General features: G+C 39.5%; 1 protein-coding gene across 1 annotated transcript; it reads right to left on the bottom strand.

Annotated features, from left to right (window-relative positions):
• Positions 1 to 2,159: 2,159 nt before the first annotated feature.
• On the bottom strand, positions 2,160 to 19,662 carry LOC124149867. The gene is made up of 4 exons (XM_046521696.2): positions 19,534 to 19,662; positions 13,810 to 15,999; positions 13,194 to 13,322; positions 2,160 to 12,407 (listed from the first exon to the last, which is right to left on the bottom strand). Exons 2-4 carry the CDS (start codon positions 14,999 to 15,001, stop codon positions 7,225 to 7,227), a joined length of 6,504 nt encoding a protein of 2,167 aa, XP_046377652.2. The 5' UTR covers positions 15,002 to 15,999; positions 19,534 to 19,662; the 3' UTR covers positions 2,160 to 7,224.
• Between the last annotated feature and the right edge of the window lie 2,788 nt (positions 19,663 to 22,450).

Raw genomic sequence — 22,450 nt, 5'->3', positions numbered from 1 at the left:
CAAACATAAAAATTAATAAAGACCCCGTCAAAGCCCGTCTGCCCTAGAGACACTGTCCACTACAATACGACCCAGTACCTAGCCCGCCTCATCGCACCTCTCTGGTAACACTTCCAAGTCCTTTGTGTCAGATTCGTCAGAATTCTGCAAGAAGATTCTCGACATCCCCCAACCAGGAAACCTTAATCAACTACGACGTTGTCGACTTGTTCTCTGATGTAACCCTGGGACGAGGCTACTGATATCATCAGAACCCGCATTTAGGAAATCCACCCATCTCTAGACATCCGCCGAACAACTGACAGCATCATCCGACTCGTACACTCGTACAGCTCAACATACTTCCCTCGGAGAGATAACATCTATCAACAAACCCATGGCCTGCCAATGGGATCCCCACTATCACCCTTGATCACCGAGAAATTTATGACCCACCTTGAAGGAAAAAGACCGCCTCCGTGGTCTAGAGGTAGAACGTCCGCCCGGAGAGGGGAAGTTCCGGGGTTCGATCCCCGACCGCGTCATACAAAAGGACGTAAAAGATGGTACTTGTTGTTACCCTGTCTGGCGCTCGGCATTAAGGGGCTAAAACAAGGACTGGTCGGCTCAGAGTTAATGTACTGTGTCCGAGTGGGATATTCATGTTAAACTGGGGGCGGTCGGGTAGCCTAGTGGTTAAAGCGTTCGCTGGTCACGCCGAAGACCCGGGTTCGATTCCCGACATGGGTAATGTGTGAAGCCCATTTGTGGTGTCCCCCGCCGTGAAATTGCTGTAATATTGCTAAAAGCGGCGTAAAACCAAACTCACTCACTCATGTTAAACTGCGGCATGGTATCACAGTGGGCTAGCACTATTAATCGACATCAGTCCGGACTAGTACAAGCAGCTCCCCTTCCTTGATGTACTTATACAGAAAGACAATAACGACAAACTCCAGACCACTGTTTATCGGAAACCTACCAACACAGATCAATACATTCACTATGCCTCCAACCATCCACCTCAAGTCAAGAAAGGAATTAGTTCAACCCTATCGAGACGAGTTCACAACATCCGTTCTACGAAGCAACATCTAACCACTGAACTAAGCCACCTCAAACAAGCATTTACACAGTACAACCGCTACCCCGAGCAACTAGTACAACAGACGACACAGAACATCACAAAGAAATCTAAAAAACACCCCGTCAACAGTCTGCACCCTTTGTGATCAACCTCTCCTGTTTTGGAACAGAAAGCCACAAAATCCAGAGACTCTTAAAGAAATAGGCAAACATTCCCCAGTTATGTAATTTATGAATATATTCATAATGAACATATGTTCTGATGTAAATAATGAATTGGCTGTTGTAATTATATATACCGAAGTTAGCAAATGACTTGAATTTAGCAAAATGTTTGTCACTGTCATACGGGCATTATACAAAATATGTTAACAGACAAATCCATATGCCAACAAATGATTGTTATATTATACATTTATAAAATGCACTTATCCAGGTACTAGTGTCTCCTCAAATGCGGTTTACTTGTTCCCCAGCAAGTGGATTCGTTTGCATTCCAGTTATCATTATCAACTCCCTGGGGAGTATACAACCCTACGGGCGCTAGCGGGTTTTTAAATCCACCTCACATATTGGGTACCAATTCCCTGCTGGGTGAACACGACACATTTGAACTGAGTCACTTGCAAAGGGTGACAACGTACGTTTTAACGCTTTTGTTTCTGGTGTGTGAACGTTTTCGTGCGTCCACCATCTGGTCATCTACCATCGGACGGGTGGGTATTTTTGAGTGTACAGGATGAATGTACTGTACACTAGGGATAGTGACAACACTGTTAAGATCTGTAAACATTGTTGGTTTATAGGCTGAATAACAACCTACTCACTAGCGGGATACGACCTCAGTCACTTGGCGCTTTAGACCGCATGCCCGCTTGCCCGCTTGCCCGCTTGCCCACTCCGCCCCCAAATATCAGATTATAATAGATAAAAAAATATGTACACGGTCTACTTCGCACTTTTCTAATATTCAGTTACTTTATAGAAATCTCCAGAGCAACAAATATATTTTAGATCTGTATTAATTCTTACTAAGAGGAAATATTTGAGAATTCAATCTTGAGCCGTTTAACATGGTGAAGAAGCACTCAAAGTAAAAGCCGATTAGTTATGTACCCTGCCGGAAATGACACGATACGTTAACATTTTATTTTCTTAACAAAGACGACCAATTCGCAAGCTTAAAATGAACGAGAAGAGTATTATTGAAGAGGTTGTTCTTTTTGTCAAACAGAAAAGTCTGGTTGTTTTTGACAACATTGATGATGACAACATCCATTGATGGTCATATTCACCGCAAAATGAATGACTTTTCGACAGAAGTGATGTTCGCCTTGTGATTTCGTCAATTTTATTTGTGTACATGGTATTGGGCCCACACTTTAGTCAAGTATATACAAAATGTATAACAACACCATGTAAATAATAAATAACAATTCTGAAATCAAAGTCAGGTTTATGACAAATAAATATCACAGCTGGCTGCGTTAAAAGCCAGAAACAATGTAAGTCTTGTAAGTCACAAGTTGTAACATTTTTTATTTCATTTTGTTATAGCGTTTAAAATTGACCAGGATGAGAAATGGCCAGGATTGCTAACCTACCCAAATTCAAGCGTAGAATAAAGTAATTCAAGACAAGAGTACAGGGTCAAGTTTTAATGCCCTACGTTTATTAGCTACAGATGTATAATCATTATAGACACAATGTTTGTTGAATACCTCGGGCACAACCAGAGAGAAGGGTACACTTGATGGTGACTTGCTTTTCTCTATTTCATTTTCTGGATATATTAGCGCATTCAAGAGACCTTGTGAATATACCATACCCTGGGAAATACTGGGACACAAGTCTAGACACGTATAGCTGTTATACTCTTATACGCGTTTAGGTTTGTTTTTAGGGTCTAAACACATTTCCTACAGTGTATGAATTTGTAATGATGAAACTTATACTGTTATGACTAAACGAATTACTCGGTGGACTATCGTAGAGGATGTTAGATTATCAATCCTAATGTTGTCAGATGATGTTATATCAAATTAAAATCGCTGAATATTTCACGTTGGTTCTTTTAATAACTTTGTTAAACTATGATCCCATCCCAAGCTGTTTGCCATTCAGGGACCAATGGAATTTGTTTTAAAGCAGTTTCATCGCTTATTTGTTTGATAAACATATGCCGTGCACTTCCCTTGCACCGTTACCATAACACACAAAAATCAAGTTAAGTGTCAACTATAATATACATAATATGTTGGCGAACCAATGTTAACATGAAAGCTAGCAAAACGGCACTGAAGCTCACCTGGTTGGATGTATTCAACGTTTTAAATGATGGGTAAAGCAAACAATTAAACCAGTTTCCAGCATCACAATTTCAATGTGGGTGTTTTGGATGAGAGTGCACATTATCGTTCTTTTAGAATTTTACAAATAACGAACATGCTACTAAAACACAGTAGCCGGTATACTACGAAAGATAGTTGATTCACGCAGGGGTCATTGCCTATACTATGGAATTGTTATGCTGAAACCAGGCAATAAAAAATCAGACTGACACAGTCTCTTTGAAATGATGAAGAATTTACATGTATACAATAACGTATTCCATAAAGTATGTTAAGATCATTCTATTATGATAAATACCCTGGAATCATTCACTACCATGGAATTGTTTAACGCTAAGGCGACTATGCTCGTCGTTGGTTGGGTGGCTTATTGTTAAACGCCGCACTCAGCAATATTAATATTAAACAACAAAGAAACAAAATATTTAAAGATAACACGACGCTAAAAGTAGCCTACCAATTAAGCTAGAGTCATTCTTTAGTAATCTTGATCGAGACGATAGCTATTATGGCGAATGTGTCGAGGGAATTTATCGTAATAATTAGGAGAATACATATAGTGGATCATCGATGATGATGCAACTAAGGGTGATGAGGGATACTTGAATAATACAATCGGCATAGAAAAAACCCTACTTACATCATAAGTATTCATTCAGACATACTAGCTTCATAAGTATTCATTCAGACATACTAGCTTTGTCTAAACTCGAATAAGTAATTTGACATACTGTGAAATGCAAAGATAAATCACGAATTACATGAGTAACGAAAAGAATGTATGTAACTAAAACGCAAGAAGGTCAGTTGTAATATTAAAAATCTCATTGTCATTTGTCTGACCTTGGTGAAAATTTCGAACAATATGTATATCCGTGTAGTGTTATGAGTTTCAGTTCTGTGGTGAGTCAAGGCAAATTTAACATGTTGCAATGTTTCATTGTCATTTTCACACATTTCCACATAAACCCCGAGCTTCAGGCTGGTGTTTAGATACGTAATGGCACAGTGACCAATAACCTGTATAGATGGTTGCTAGGCAACCCATATTGCTCAAAATGAATCGTGCTTTCCTTGTTTCGGTTCATGTCTTTGGTTGGATTATTTCAAGGGTCTTGAATGAGCTCTTGGTCAATCTGAAGAACAGCCCACTTTATAACATGAAGTTTAAACATATCTTTTTGTCAAAAGACAAATGGATTCTAAACAACTTCTGAAAGGTACATGGCAGTCTTGAATAAACACACGTTTCATTGTGTTATGATTACATGACAGAAACAGGAAAATGAAAAAAAAAGTACAATCAAATAGAGCATTACAGTTTAACATGATGACAACAAACATAGGAAAATCTGTTACTAAATTAAGTACACGATCAAATATTATGAAATGCACTTTCATTATTTGTCAAGAACAGATAACTGTTAATATATAACTGTAAATATTATTCATGGGAAGGACTTTCCACGGATTTGCAAAAAAATATGAAATTATACTCCGTAAATATTCAATTACAAAAGTAGTGCGATAGAATGTATGTACAATCAAGTAGCGGCCACTCCGCGAACATAATTGTCCTTTGTTAAGTACAGTAAACACGAATATCAAACTAACAACTAAACCAATATTTGATAAATTAGTATCAAAATATGGGGCTGAACGTTAACATAAGCCACCCTAAGGTGCTACTGAACATTTACAGCCAGATATGTACAATTATTAAGGCTATAAATACATAAGAAATATTTACATAGTACTAGATCATCCCGCGAATTCCTGAAAATCTTAGTGAAAATCACTAAAACACTTTCAACATGTGAATACGCTTGCACATACATCTGAGATAACAGATACCAAATCAACACATGATAAGAGCATAAGATTAAAATGCTAGAGAATAAAATCTACAGACAACAAATACCCTAGCGATAGCCTAACAAACACAAAGTTCAAGAACTGAAGCCGAGCGGCCGACCGCTGGACAGAGATGAGTAGGGAGGCGCTAAGATCACTGGACCCCAGCTGGGTTACGACACGGGGACACACATATGTTAAAAAAAAGAAATGAACAGCATTGTCACATCGTTACTATATAACTGAGTGAGTGAGTGAGCTGGATTTAACGCCGCTTTGAACAGTTTTACAGTTATATCATGGCGTGTCAGCTTCACGTGGAAGGAAAGCCCAAAATGATGCAGGTCTCAGACGTTTACCACTTTGTTGAAACCCACGAGCATGGGTATGCTGACAAACCTCGAAACAAAATTGGAGCGAACCAGGATTCGAACCCACGATCACAAGTTTTTGGCGTGCAAAAGGAACGCAACTCTACGCAGCTAATTGCGACACCCTACACGACTAGGTCACCACTATTAACCTGAATACCTGAAGTTGAGACTAAAAACTGATCAGTACCCAACGCCAGAATTTACATTTACACTAAATCCAGGGCTAGTAGGAATGAGTAGTTATTTCTGCAAGATCCATAAATCTACTTAGATATTGAGCTAGACCCGTGACGATCCGGGGTGAATAGGTCTTCAGCAACCCATGCTTGCCGTAAAAGGCGACCATGCTTTTCGGAAAAAGCGTCTAACGGGATCGGGTGGTCAGGTTCGCTGACTTGGTTGATGCATGTTATCGATCCCAATTGCAAAAGATATTAAGCCCTACATCTTACTGGGCCATGGGTCGCTACGGACACTCACCAACCCAGCCAAAGTTCAAGGCACACACTGAATGCTTACAAACCGCTTATAACAGATGTTTGAAAATGGTTGATGATTTCAACACTAAGCACTAACAACTGCAATACTTTGTAAATTGTTGGATTTGCTTATCATCAAATACCACTGCAACACGTTTGGAATACCAGTAATCAGTTTGGATTTCATGTATCGAATAGGTTCTACAACATTTCTTTTACATGTCCCGTTTGTTTGTAAAGTGGGAACTATTTTCATATTTGAATGTACACAATGATGGATGTGACTTGGTTCCGACGGGTAAAACTGTTAAAACAGCGATACAGGCCTCTATGCAACCTCTTCTAACGTCTTTGCATACAAACTGTCAAAAATCATACATTTCAACAAAGAATATTTAGAGGAAATAAAATTGATTTGGCTCCCAAATTAGTGCCTAATTTCGGCCGTTTGAGCACAAGAATTTGTTTTCAAGCCCAGAACGTTTCACAGAAACACAACACTCTTCAGGGGTAAAAGGGCCAGCTGGGTAACCTTTTAAATAATCCGTCACGAGAAAGAATCCTCTCTTTGGCGGGCTGGGGAATCCCTTGTACCCGCCCCTGCAGTCAAAGTGATGAATGTTTAGGCATTGTCCGAGATGAAATATCTGTCCACAGGTTTGATCAGCTGAAACATATGCCATATTTTCAGAAATGCGTTCCGTGTACAAGGCTAAAACGTGTCCAATGCTAAAACTTTGCACGAATCACCCATATGATGTTGCGAGGGTCTATGAATGTTGTTACCAGCAAATCCTTCCAAAGTCAAGTTTTATTTCAAAGATACATGCTAAAAGACAACTTTGATGTAGGTTGTACAGAGGCCATTCATTGAGTGTTTGGAAATATTTCGACTAGTAGTTTCAAAGGCAAGATTTTGGAGCACGTACCCTGAAAAAGTTCAAAATGATCTGTACTCAAGCTGCAAAAGTACATGACCTATGACTTCGGCCATATATAAATTACTTTTTTCACTGTGTATCTGTAATTTTTATGTGAAGCTTTGAAACCTTTCATGGTTTGTGGAGGATGAATCTCCAAGGCTGGAACAGTGTAAGGCTGTCACTCCTGTTCCTTTACTTCTTCCCATATGCCCAGCAGATGGCATATCTGTTTAAACTCTTCGTTCATTAGGATTTCGCCTTTCCCTAAACCCAGTAGAATATCCAGTGGAGTCACACCACAGCGGACAATTGCATGAGGATTGGCACTTCTCTCCACCAGACACAAAGCTGTAGAAAAAGGTATTAGATCAACCTTTCCATAATTTTCTAATGCTAGCTGGAGGGGTGTCCTCCCTTGACTGTCTAGAGCATCAATGTTTCCCTCATTATCAAGTAGGATGTCAACATACAAAGCATTGTTGGCTTCAGCAGCCAGGTGGAGTGGGGTCTGACCTTGTGAATCTATGGCGTTCACATGACAGCCGTTGTGTATCAACAACCTTGGAATACTCAGCATCTGGGTAATGAGATCACCTGCACTCAAGTTGAACCTATTTACATGACTTGCAATTTGGGAAATCAATTCATCTTTGCATATTATGTGTAATAGGTTCTGCCTGTCATGCTTTGTACAGGAACCGACAGATGCCCCATTGCTGAGTAACAGACGGATAATATTTATTGAAAACTTTGGAAATGTGTTCTGTACTGTAATCTGCAAAGGAGTGAGTCCATTTCTGTTAATGCACTCAACGTCTGCCCCTTTTTTCAACAAATATTCAGCATTTTCATAGTTCACTGATTGCACTGCAGCATGGAGGGGTGTATTGCCATCCTTGTCACACAGGTTGACATTCCATCCTTGCTTTAATAAGAAACCAATAACATCAACATTGCTGTATTGGGCAGCAACAAGAATCAAATCACATCTAGGTTTCAGTCTACACACCAAACCATGCAGATCCTGAACTTGAATCCCACGACTATCCACCATGTCTTTAGGTTTACCATGTGCACACTGATTATCCTCTTTTTCAGACAGCCCTTTCATTTTCTGTTGTTTCTTGCACCTCGAAGATGTAGGCCTACCATCAGTGGTTTTAGGTCCGAAATGTGTTGACTGGCCTGTGATTGGTGTAGGCTCTTCTTTGACTTGAGTTGTTTGACCCCCGACCTGTGAAGACCGACCTCTGCCTTTTGTAGTCTGGTCAAAACGCTTCCCCAATGGAGGTCTACCTCTGTCAAACTGACCTCTGACTGCAGTAGGCCTTGTTCTGCTTGGCAATGCATTTCTACCACGTTTAGAAAACAGGCCACTTTGCATTGTAGATACAGTCCTAGAGTGGCATGCCTTTTCACTTCTGTGTGTGGCTGTCTTCATAGCTTCGGCGAGTAGCATGACCACCTCTAGATCACCAGCAGCCACAGCGTGGTGTATGGGGAGATATCCAAATTTGTCCTGTGTGAGCAGTTTGTTTCTATCTAGATCAATAAACAGTTGTACAAGGTCTTTTGAAGAACAGCATGCTGACACATGAAGAAATGGAAGGAAATCCTCACAGTTACTTTGAGAGGATTTAACCATGGAATCATAAAGCCTTTTAAGCACAGTATGATCGTTCATCTTGCATAATAAGCCAACATGTAACGGGGTGATGTTTAGCTTAGCACTGGTAGTACAAAGAGATACACCTTGGTCAAGGAGGTAATTTATGACATCTGTGTTCTCATTTGACATACACGCAACATGGAGACAAGACACTCCTGAATAGTTCTTCTGATCTAGATTTGCTTTTGCAGATACTAACTGTTCCAGGATGTTAATATCCCATACTGCGTAGTGAACTGCTGTGTTTCCATTTATATCAGGTTCATTAACAGGGGAAGAGCGTTCAATGAGTGATGATATGATTCTGGAAATGATGTTCACATCACTACACTTTTCAGTTTCTTGGTCTTTCAACCCAAAGTGAAAGAAAGTACCATAAAACTGCAAAAAATTAATCAACATGTCAGTTGATTCTAATAGGGCAATGTATTGCTCCCAGTGTATGACACATTTTGAAATTATCTTTGCTGCTTTTAGTAATGCTGTTTCTTTCCTTTTGTTGACAGCCGAAACATCTGCCCCTGATGAAAGGAGAATATCCACCCCTTTTGCATTTCTTTTTTGAACTGCAATATGAAGTGGTGTGTTTCCATTTTGATCACGAATATTGACATCACATTTCTTCTTGAGAAGATAGTTCATCTTCACAGGTGAATCAGCAACTTTATGTAATGCCGTTGATCCCCTTGGGCCCTGCACATCAAGATCAAGATCTGCTGTGTTGCTGTGCAACAATTTCATTCCCTGTGTCCATTTATCATCTGCCATGTCAGCCTCACACAGCACATGCATCATGTTAGGCATTACTGAACTGGGCATTGATTCCGTCACATATCGAAGAATATGAACAATTTGTTCTGAAGTAAATCTACAGAATACCTCCTTGATATCAACATGTTCCCAGTTTACTGTATGGTCGGAGCATTTCTCTTGGAGCAAATACAGAATGATGTTGTATCTTATTTGATTTTGAAAAGCAACATGCAATACAGATTTTCCATTTTTAGTTTCAGATCCGAGCAGGGAAGGATAGGTTTCAACAAGCAACTTCACATTTTCCAATGGCGTATCTGGTCTTAGTAGCAAATGGAGTGGTGTAAGTCCTGCATTGTTCAGTTTGGGAACATCACCTGTCTTTGCCAACAGTTGCTGAAAAGTCTTTGTATTGGAAATAGAAGCTGCAGCAACATGGATTGGAGAGTTGCCATCCTTATCTTCGCAACATACATCGGCTCCATTCTGTAGTAAACGTTTCACAGAATCTGACTGAGATTCAATTTCATCCTCATTTTGAATCTGTTTTGCCAGTAGATAATGTAAAGGTGTCTTTCTGCTGGCATCCTTAGCATTTACATCTGCTCTGCTGTCTAACAAAACTTCAATGTTTTTGTATATACATTCCTTGGCTGCACAGTGTAGAGGAATCCTTCCATGACTGTCTAGTTGTGAAAGATTAGCTTTATGTTTCATAAGCTCCTGAATCATGCTGCTTCCATGAGGTTGTTGGCTTGCAATGTGCATAGGTGTGAATCCATCACTATCCTGGAAGTTTAACATGTCAACATCTGTAGGTCCTTTCTCTATCAATAATTGTACCATCTGCCATCCTTTGTCATTCCTGGATGCCATATGTAAAGGTGAGAGCCGAATAGGCCGTTTTGTTGTTTGAATGTCGGTCACTGTAATTGTGAAGCCTATGCTTAACAGACGTTCAATAAATGATATATCCCTGTTTTTACATGCCAAATGAAAAGCAGTCGCGCCAATCTTATCGATTCTGGACATATCCACTTGCATTGATAACAAGAATTGGCAAAGATCAGCAGACCCTTTCAAACAAGCATGGTGCAGTACTGATCTGTGCATTTTATCCACCTGATCTTTGTTTTCCCTCGTAAGCAGATACTCAACGATATCTTTGCTTCCACCACCTACTGCTGTCATCAAAAGTTCATGTTTGTTTTCAGCATCCCCAATATATGTAGGGCCTGTAAGTAACTGAAACATCCCAAACTCGCCTGAAGAGCAAGCTGACAGAAGCAACTTCCTTTTCCTCTTGGGTGTTTTAAAATGCGACCAGTTCACATGTGGTGAGACATGCCTTAGTGTTTGCAGTCTTTTTTTCCCCACCAAAATGTCAACAAGTGTTTCCATGGTTTCATATTCAGGTGGCATTTTCTTCTGCAAACGCCTCATTATGTATGGATTGTCAACAGAACTTTCAGCAGCGACAAGAGCACAGTTACTACAGGGAGTAACGTCTCTTGACACAACCTCATCAAATAGCTCTAGGTCTCCTGAACAACAAGAACCCTCCAAAATGTCATGCAACAGTAACTTCTGTTTCTCTCCATCTGTGCTACCCAAGAGACCGACCAACTGTAACAAAAGAGGTTGACACTTGCTGGCTGCTGTTAGGCAGTACAATGTTCGATCATTAATCAAATGTTTCACCGACTCATCACTGAGGAGGAGTTTCTGCAAAGACTCTATCCATGTTATATTTTCAAATAACTCACCAACAAAATCCTTTCTTTTAAACGCACTGTGCTCAAGAAGCTTGAAATTATTGACCTGGATGTCTTGTATGATCCTATTGATGAAGGTCTTGTGGTGCTCCCTGAGAATCTGTATTTTGATTCCACTATTTTCGAGACTGTCGTCGAAAACTGATGTGTAGTCAACCAGAAACATTGAAGGTGCAAATTCTAGTAGCTTCTCTACACTTTCATCTCCAAATACACGACAGACTGCATCATATAGTGACTGGTGAGAAAATACATGGAGTCCTTCTTGTTTGTTGTACACGAGGTACTTCTTTCGTACCAACTTGATCACAGCTGATTTAATATCTATTTTGGGGGTGTCTTTTGGTATACCACAGGCCTCAATGACTGTAAGAAGAGCTGGAGGGTTGTCTGTGCAATAAGGATCTAGATATCTAGATGATATACCACCGTTGTTGAATAATATCAGCACAAGAACCATATATGCAATTCTATCAGTTTCTTTCAGTTTGGTTATTTGGGATCTTAAGATTTCAAAGGGATGCAAAAAGAACTTATGGCCAGCCCGTTGAGCATCTTGATTTGTAACAAAGTACTGACAACATTGAGGGAAGCCAATTATCAGGCCTCCCTTAAGAGCAGCACTCCTTTCCTGGATTTCCATGCAGACTTTATATCTGTCCAAATACTCTGTGAGCATGGCTTCCTTTTCATATGCCCTCAAGCTGTTCTCGTTCGAAGTGGTATCAATGACATTACTCAACAGTGGGATGTCATCAAAAAAACTTAGGCATTCATCTCTGACAAAGTTTGGAGAAGTAGAAATAAAATACATATGTCCTGCTTTAACGTAGGCAACCAGTGGGCGGAAATATAATTTCCATTTCTCTAAAAGAGCAAAAGAAAAACTAGAACGGCCAAGTATGTCATCTACAAAGACAATGGAATTAGCTGGAGGTATATGTTTCATGTCTTCAGGTTCATAGACAATATATGGTTGATAAGTGGATTTATCTTTCCTGAACTCTGTAAGTATGTGATAAACCGTTGACGTTTTTCCATCTCCTGATCGTCCTACGAGGAAAAGAGAGCCTTTGGTCATCAGTACATCCTTTGCTTCTCTGGTAGTTTTTGTCTTGTAGAAAAGTTTCTCTTCCCAGTCTTGAAGAATCATGTTTGTCTGATCTGTAGTAAATATAGACGAGTAAAGAGATACGTAGCACATTAGTATATCAGAATATAATTTAACAGACTATTTTATTTACGTACATCCACTACACATGGAATTATTTCATCGTTTTACAATAATAGGGAAAAACAATCACATGATTATTCTCTCTGTTGTTCGTTAATATTTAATCCCCCATTTTCGTTTTAAGTAATTGTTTCGATTAATTACATGTTGTCATGGAACTTCTAATGAATTATGTATTATATACTTATGGAACATAATGATGAATTACATGAGGATCGAAAAGTTTATATAGTCAAGCACGCCTCACCATGTAAATCATAGCTATGTAACAATAGTCAAGATAACACAATATATAACGAAAGAGTACACATGGCTTGCAATAGCCACAATTAGGTTCCTCTAGATCTCAAATAATGTAACCATAAGGTTATGGAATTTGCATATGCAAACCGTCGTTGTGAAACTGGCATGGTTGTGGTAGACTTAAAAAGTCAGAACATAAACAATGGACTAGGTTACTCGCTGATCTGGTCGACGGAGTGACATCGTACCCCGACAGTGTGGGACTCAACTCATACTAATCCAATACTTTAAAGACGTGAGCTGTCTAGCAGTCGCAGTCCTTGTTCCGTCGCAGTGACAAATCGAGGTTCCTTCTCTGGTTTACAGATGGCCAGAGTTGTTTCGACACATGATCATGAGCATTGATTCCCCATTCAGTTCATGCGATCCTAATTATGTTTCCACAATAATATTTACGAAGCCCTCATACTTACGAATGATCCTCCTCAAATCAGGTGACACGTCTGTGTCTCGGGCAGGTGTTGATTTGTCCCCTAATGTATTGGTATTTTCTTTGTTGCGTGTGCCCGTTGCTTCCCTACTGCACTGACGCATAATGTTCCCTGCAAAGATAAAGTTAAAAGGAGGAAATGGGTAATTATATCATTACTGACCTATAACCCTTCCTACCTCGATAAAAATCCTTAATAATGGTATCTGCGAGAGATGAATTTCATTCATATTTCATATTCTAAAATTTAGGTTGAATGAATGTAGGTTTCTGACGCAGTCAGCATATATTTCAGCTATATCATGTCGTCCGGTAAATATTCAAGAGTCACAAAACAGTGGTTTATAGCGTCAACATCAAGCCATGCATTATGGCATGATGACATATGATAGGCCACTAAATTAAATGGTAAAAGACATCTGCTGTTGAAATAGGAGTAACTTCGCCAGTTGCCAGTATGTGTCTATTTGTTGTGGTTTTGTTCAAAGAGTATTTAAAACTTCGGAAGACACTGCAATCGTCTTTTGACAGATTTCTTATAACTCACATATTTACATATAATGATATATCATTAAAATCAATATTTAATCAATGCTTACTGTTCATCGTGCCCTGTCTTGTTGAATAAGCCCTGACCTGGTGTTCCTCAGTTTCTGCATGATGATTAAATAGTTCTTGAATCTTTCTTTGGCACCGATCCAAAGGCAGAAACCATTCATATGCTTGAACATGTGCCAGTCCAACAGGTATATCATATTTACGTTCCTTCGTAGGCTTGGTATGTAGTGGTATAACAAAATGTTGGCATTTAGATGACAGAAGCGTGCTCCCCAGGGCTTCACTTTTGACATAACAGGTGCGATTATCCGATTCTGTGTTCCTAGTGAGTATAAGAAACATATACCTGCACTTCTCTCTCATGATCGTTGGTCTGTCAATAGTGGATCCTCCAAACTGAGGATGGTTACGCAAACACACTCTTGCTTTCCGATTACCCACCACAATAGTATGATTCATCTCACTTTGTATTTCCATTGCCAGATCTTCATCTTCTTCTGCAAATTCCAAGACGGCATCATATTGATATTCTTCGGACGTACGTTGGACTGTAATTTCTGGTCCAGGTAAGGTATTCGGATTAGCACGACCTTGTACACGATCTCCTTCGTGAAGGGCAGTGTGTGCATCGATGGAAGGCTGATGGCTTTGGTCTACTGAAGACTGACTGCATGGGTCCACAGAAGGCTGATGGCTATGGTCTACTGATGGCCTCTGACTGGGATCTTCTTGAGACGGACTGCCTGGATCCGTAGAAGACTGATGGCTTTGATCTACTGATGGCTGCTGACCATGGTTTTCTTGGGACTGACTGTGTGGATCTACAGAAGGCTGATGGCTTTGGTCTACTGATGGCTGCTGACCATGGTTTTCTTGGGACTGACTGTGTGGATCTATAGAAGGCTGATAGCTTTGGTCTACTGATGAGTGTTGACAAGGATCTTCTTGAGACTGACTGCCTGGATCCATAGACGGCTGATGGCTTTGGTCTACTAATGAGTGTTGATCAGGATCTTCTTTAGACCGACTGTGTGGATCTATAGAAGGCTGATCGCTTTGGTCTAATGATACATTTTGACCAGGATGTTCTTGGGAATGACTGCATAGGTCTATAGAAGGCTGCTCACCATCGTCTTCTTGAGACCAACTGTATGGATCTATAGAAGGCTGTTGGCTTTGGTCTACTGATGGCCCCTGACCAGGATCTTCTTGAGACGGACTGCCTGGATCCATAGAAGGCTGATGGCTTTGATCTACTAAAGGCTGCTGACCAGGATCTTCTTGAGACCGACTGTGTGATCTATAGAAGGCTGATCGCTTTGGTCTACTAATGAGTGTTGACCAGGATCTTCTTGAGACTGACTGCCTGGTTCCATAGAAGGCTGATCACTTTGGTCTACTGATGGCCGCTGACCATGGTCTTTTTGAGACTCACTGCCTGGATCCATAGAAGGCTGATGGCTTTGATCTACTGAAGGCTGCTGACCATGGTCTTCTTGGGACCGACTGTGTATCTATAGAAGGTTGTTGGTTTTGTACTACTGATGGGCCCTGACCGGGATCTTCTTGAAACCGACTGTGTGATCTATAGAAGGCTGATCGCTTTGGTCTACTAATGAGTGTTGACCAGGATCTTCTTGAGACTGACTGCCTGGTTCCATAGAAGGCTGATCACTTTGGTCTACTGATGGCCGCTGACCATGGTCTTTTTGAGACTCACTGCCTGGATCCATAGAAGACTGATGGCTTTGGTCTTCTGCTAAGTGTTGAACATGGACATCTTGTGAAGTATTGTTTACAAAGAGCTGGGTTCAGCAATTACATTTTAGGGTTTCCATATTGATAGACTGGAAACGTCTTTGTATATTGGTGTGAATATAACTTAATTGTAGTGGCTACGACGTATTACAGAATGGTGATTATCTGCAAATGGTTCCATAGAAAGCCCATCTCTTGGTCTGTTGACAGAGGCTGACCATGGCCTCGTTATGAATCTTTACTTCTGGGACATTTAGTTAGTGTGGCACATTGAATGAAAATAACGGCAAAATTCTGCAGTAAGGTGTGTATCAATGCTCGCATGTCACTGTCACTGAACCAACTGAAGATTAAGAGTCTGAAAAGAAGTCACTTCTTAGAAGTCGGAGTCAATATATTAATCGATCTTTATCTTCCTGGAATGGGCCTCAGCATGTATCTAAAGCTTCCACCTACTTTTTCAACATTTCCACCTGAAATATAGAAGAAAGCATTTATGAAACGTACTACCAATCAGCATTATCAAGGATTAATAATGAGTCAAATCGCCAATGTAAAAGAAAATCTTCTTTTCTCAGTTTACCCCTATTGTATACTAGTCAAAAAAAGAAACGCATAGACCATATGTTCTCTTCTTATTTATCTAAGAGGAAACCTGCGTATCTGTAAAATTATTATGTCCTTGCTTGACGTTACCTGGAGTCATTTCCGAGTTTGAATCCATGGCCCTTGTTTATCAATCGCCAAAACGCAACCACGTCTGTTTTTATGAAAAAAGGGCGTGAGGGAAAAATAAGGAAAGAATTTCATGCGGTTTGTTTTGCACATGCATTATGTGCACCATTACCTATAAAAGACATGGGATCTTGCTGCTTTGGTGACAGATTTAAGACGTGAATTATCACGAGAAGTTATGCCTAGTCTTATAGAGGTGCAGCGAAATAATGCAATTGGGCATTTAGAGGCTGGCGAGTCGCAATCGGCGGTTGCTCGGCGCTTAAATGTAATCCAGAGCACAATAGGGAGGATTTGGCACAATTTTCTGCAACGTGGAAAAACAAGTGATCGGACTTGTCCAGGAAGACAAGTGTCATCACACCCACATTTACGGAACAGGTTTGCTACAACCACCTCTACATCTGCATCTGCAGTACCTGGACTCTGGAGAATCTCGGAACAAACCGTCAAACCATCTGCGAGCCGGTGGTATACGTCCAAGGAGACCAGCGCGGGGACCCATCCTTACACGACAGCATCGCCAACTACGCAGACAGTGGTGTTTAAACCTTCTCAACTGGCCATTACAGAGATGGAAAACCGTCGTTTTCAGTGATGAGCCACGATTTCGGCTAAGACGGAAGATCACGCGTTTACCGCCGCCGCCATGAACGACATGCTCCGAACTACGTGCAGGAAGTGGACAGATTTGGTGGTGGAATGTTATGGTATGGGCGGGCATCTCGTACAGTGGGAGAATGGATCTCTTCCATGTGCAAGGCAATCTCACAGCGCGACGTTACTGTGATGAAATCATCAGACCTCACGTCAATCCATTCATGAACCGTCAAAAATTCATTTACCAGCATGACAATGCTCGACACCATACCAGAAGGTTAATCACAGGTTTCCTGGCCAAGAACAATATCCAGGTTCTTCCTTTGCAATCAAGATCCCCAGATCTCAATCAAATTGTACATTTATGGGACGAACTGGGACGAACTAGGACGAACTGGATTGACGTGTGCGACGACGCCATCCCCAGCCGCAGACCTTACCAGCTTTGTGTTTGGCTTTGCGGGATGAGTATCAGAACATTCCAAGACCTGTAATCCGGAATCTGATTCAGTCTATGGGAAGATGATGAATCTGATTCAGTCTATGGGAAGATGATGTCAGACAGTCATTAACGCTAATGGTGGTCATAACCGTTACTGACAGTCTTGCCCTTGACCTGTCTTCATGCGTCATTTGTAATCTCAGTAGTGTGTAACAGTGCTTCGTTCCTAATTGCCATGTAACTCCTGTGTTTGCATGTATAAATATATGATAACAATCGCCATTGAGTTTCTTTTTTTTTTAGGAGTATGTATGCACTTAAATACAGATCTTAATAGAATAGAGCCAGAACGCTCTGAATCTTCCCTTACATATTCAGGAAACTTATATAAAATCACAAAAAACGTGTGTTCTCACTGCATGCACACTAAATTACAAATGCATTACACATGAATAATTAGCTGAGTAAGGGGACAACGTAAGGTCAATGGTTGTCATATGTGCTATTAGGAATATACCAACATATACTGCACATCACAGTTTCATGAAGGTTCACATATTTATAAAGACCTGGTTAAGCCGTGTTTACAAATTCCATGCAATATGGTTGAAATGGTGACCATATTAATAGTCGTATCTGAATTTTGAAAGCACAATTAAGAGACACCATTGTTGCAATTAAGGAAACAAATAATCATCTTAATAATATATAATTTAGAGGTGTCAGAGGAGCTGTCAAATACACATGGTAAGACTACAATAGCTACATTAGCTATTTTAGTGACGCTTCTTACAGTGGACGTCAATAAAGGACGATAACTCTAAACAGGAATAATATACCTTCGAACATTAACATACATTCTTATCTGAACGTACAGTACAAGTTTATACAATGCGTGAATGCTGACGTTGGTCTCTGAACATCAGCACCAAAGGCACGTGGCCATGTAATGACACAGCAGCAGAGTACTGTAAACGCAAACTTTAGCCACAGCGAATAATTAAGAAGAGGATCGACCCTTTGGTATTCTGCTAAAATACTATTTGCTGAAAAGGATTCATTAGTGATTTGCACCGCGTGACTAACATGAAGGACAATAGGTCGTATTGGTCTGCAGTAAACTTAAAGAAAGGTAAAATAAAGATACAAATACAACATGGAACCCGTCATATTATAAACAGACTTATAATCATATGTTATAAGTAAATTAGGAAAAAGCAGCTGTTTTAGAGACTAATGTTCTAAATTAAATTACTTTAATTAATAGGTTAAAGAATACATATAATATAATTAAATAGATTGATTGAATAAGATTTCCAAATGAAAACATAAAGATACAAATTGCATACGCTTCATTAAATATGGGAATTTATACTAAAGTTAAATCAAACTCAATTAATAAATACACATATGGATCTTAACATCTTAGTGTATTGATTAAATAAAATTTCAAAATGAATTAATTATATGTAAATACATAATTTACTACATCCGATAAAATCGAAAAATAAGTAAACGTTTAGTAGTAGTAAGTAAACAAATAAATCAATTCTAATTGAATAAATGAATTGCATTTTGATATTCCAATGAATTCATTACATGTCATTAGTAATATTAGACCACATAACAACCTTGAAACGAAATAAGAATATGTGTATTTTATTTGTTTACATTCGTTTTGTTCAGTAGACTTTAGACTATTAATGCTATTTTTAGACGGTCTCCTTTCTTATGTAACACCGTTGACAGCAATACATGCGGAAGTTTGTGCGTGGCGTCCATATTGGGCCTAGGTTTCCGACTGTATGACCCAGTCTAGCGTGTTTATACAATTAAAACTACTGTAAAATCTAGCCATTCTTAGTAAACTGACGTCAAGTCAGCAAACCTAATGATTACGAGAGTCCTTTGATTCTATAAACTTGTTTTAGGATTTACACTTTTATCTTTAAACTTTAAACGCAATCGAATTCACACGTAAAACATGTCATTTCGCCACATGTTTAATGAGTCTTTATGTGACATGATAACTTATGATCTGACAATGATCATTCGGTTGTTGAGTAATATACATCGAGTTATTCCTATATAAGAGGAATCATCTGACCCGAATGACATCACTTTTACAATGTATATATGGTAGGTAGGACTCCTGTGACCTACATTTGGCTACACGGACCATAACAGATGCATTCCACTCTTATATTCTTATGTAAAGTGTATGGTGTACCTGCAGTGTCCAGTATATCCAGTGACTTGTGAACTCCGGACAACTACACCCGACTCCTGCTTCTTGGTAGTAATAAAGTTGCCTTCTTTCGGTTAAAATGCTACCGGTGTATATGAAAATAAACCCACAGGATAAGAATGTCCTTGATATAATGATAATGCATGTCCTTTATATAAGTGGATACTCTTAGTGGTTAGTATCCGGGAAGAGTGGTGTCTAACTAACGATGTGTCACTGCAGCTCCAAAAGTACAGAAAACACCATTATTAATTAGCTATTATGTTATTGTTATGTACTGTTTATGCCCCTGTTACTTATGTATCGTCATATGAAAATAGATCTAAATTTAAAGATTATATTTAAATTCCTCCAAAGGGAAATAACGTGCATGTATGTTTTTGCGAGTTAACGCTTAAAATGCAGTAATCGGATACAATATACATTGTTGGCTAAACAAATACATATTTTCATCAGTCAATCATTATGAGACAAATCATGTCTTGACTCATCTGATATTTAAAAAAAGGCCTTAAAACTGTTTTCTCAAACGTGGAGAGGATTTAACAGTATTGTTTATCAGCACGCACCTGTTTACACGTATTCATACGTAAACACCCATACTGATAATATGTGTATGCGTCATGTCAAGAATAATTGTTGCAACATTAAATATTTTAAAGATGCTTCACTAAATTGAAGCCAGTAAGGAAAAGGTAACTCTTGTATCCAAATACACTCGGGGATATTCTCAAAGATGCATTGCATGTATCAAAACGGAAAGTTCTATCAATATCGAATACAGATACGCGTGCACGCACGCACGCAATGCCTTAATTTTATTGAACCAGAAATGTACTCGAGTAAATTGTCAAGCGAATATCAGGCATGTACAGGTGACCAGTACACACAAGCAACATATATATACACGTTTCAACTTGGATCCGAGAAGGTTTGTTATGGAGACGTATAAGTGCCACATTCTCAAATGATATGTCAATAAAAATGTGATACTGTTCACATCTACATAGAAGATACTTCCTCGTACGTATATGATATCATGATCTACGAAAATATAATCTACTATCAATTATCAACTATGGTAACAATAATTTCTCGTTTCATCGACAATAGTTCCGGGTAAGTTGTATGTAACCTCTGGCTTCATTAATAATTTCCGATTTGTTTCACTTTCATCCTTGACATGCCATTATTAAGGTAATATCTAAACATTTAAAAATGTAACTTTTTATTTAAATGTGTCGAATTCTACTGACTAGAAGCTAGTTCCAGGCCAAGTCTATGTGACGATGTGATATTTTCTTTTTTGAATGTGGCACGAATACATTCCCATAGTTTGTTGTCTGCGTTGTCAAGGCCCGCTTGCACAAAGCCATTTCATGACGTCTATGCGGGCTCTTCGTGTGTTTCTCATTCCTCGTCGGTCTTTAGTTTAAAAATGTTGGTTTTTACTTCAGTTCACCGTCTGTGTTAGATTAACATCTAGTCTCTGAAATGAACATATCATAAAGAAAAAAACAGTTGTTCAGTTATCTTAATAAAAAATATAATAAAAGGGAGCCCAGTGACTCTCTTCATTTTCAGATACTGATAATGCAGTAATCTAGACTTGCCAAACATTATAGACTTGCATGGGCTGCATTTGATATATATTTGTATCAGGGTCTGTAAGACAGACTCCGTCTGTGTATATATCACACAATCCTGAATAACCACAATGACTGCTGTATTATGTAGGTAGACTATTCGAAGATGGGAAGTAGCTCGGCCTAAAATTCGTTTTTCTGTCTTGTAAGCCCCCCGCTTTTAAACTTTCAAGAAGTACACATAATAATTATTAGAACTGCTTTAGCATTAATGCAGACTTAACCAATAAGCGTAAAACAAGATCATTTTGTGTAAGCTGGGCCAGTTTTTCTCATGCATGCGAATTAAGTAACGATTTGTACAAGGAATTTGGCTTTTCAGCTACCAATATGGGGTATTTTTTATATTCGGACGCGTATCTGACTAGGGTATCGTGATTTTTTAAATAAAAACACACACATGTGCGTAATCATAAATCACAGTGACAGCAGATCGAGTAGGTACTACTATCCACAACCATCAGCCATTTTGAACAACCGATCCCTATATCGCGTCTTGGACACGGAAGATCTGGGTTAGAATAGGTCTTAAGCAACCCATGCATGTAGTAAGAGGCGACTAACGGGATCGGGTGGTCACATGTCATCGCATCCCAATTGCGTGGATCAATTCTCATGATATCAATCAATGGGTTGTCTTGTCTAGACTCGATTACAGACCGACGTCATTTAGCTGGAATATTGTTGACTGGGCCGTTAAACAACAAACAATCATTGCACACATTGTTACACGTCAGGTGCGTTTGCATTGCTTATTTTGGGGGACTGATAGTAATTGAAGCGCTCGGTAAATGCCCCATCACAGGCGGAACGGCATCGAAGTGAGTGATTTGTTTGTTTGTTTGTTGTTTAACGCCGCACTCAGCAATATTCCAACTATATGACGGCGGTCTGTAAATAATCGAGTCTGGACCAGACAATCCAGTGATTGACATCATGAGCATCGACCCACGCAATTGGGATACGATGACATGCATCAACCAAGTCAGCGAGTCTGACCACCAGATCCCGTTAGTCGCCTCTTACGACAAGCATAGTCGCCTTTTACGTCAAGCATGGGTTGCTGAAGAATAATTCTACCCCCGATCTTCACGGGTCTCGAAGTGAGTGACAAGGAATTGCGATGGAGGCCTCACACAGGACTTATAATGTAGCTGTTTTACCACCAATAACTGGATGAGGCCAGGGATGTGGTATTAACAAGACAAGGATGAAAATCGGATCGAATCAGCTGATCACATGACAACTAAGTA

This window comes from Haliotis rufescens, unplaced genomic scaffold (assembly GCF_023055435.1).
Source record: "Haliotis rufescens isolate VD_foot unplaced genomic scaffold, xgHalRufe1.0.p SCAF_4, whole genome shotgun sequence".
Lineage (NCBI taxonomy): Eukaryota > Metazoa > Mollusca > Gastropoda > Lepetellida > Haliotidae > Haliotis > Haliotis rufescens.
Note: the sequence above shows the minus strand (reverse complement) of the source record. Positions and strands in the feature narration are given on the sequence as shown.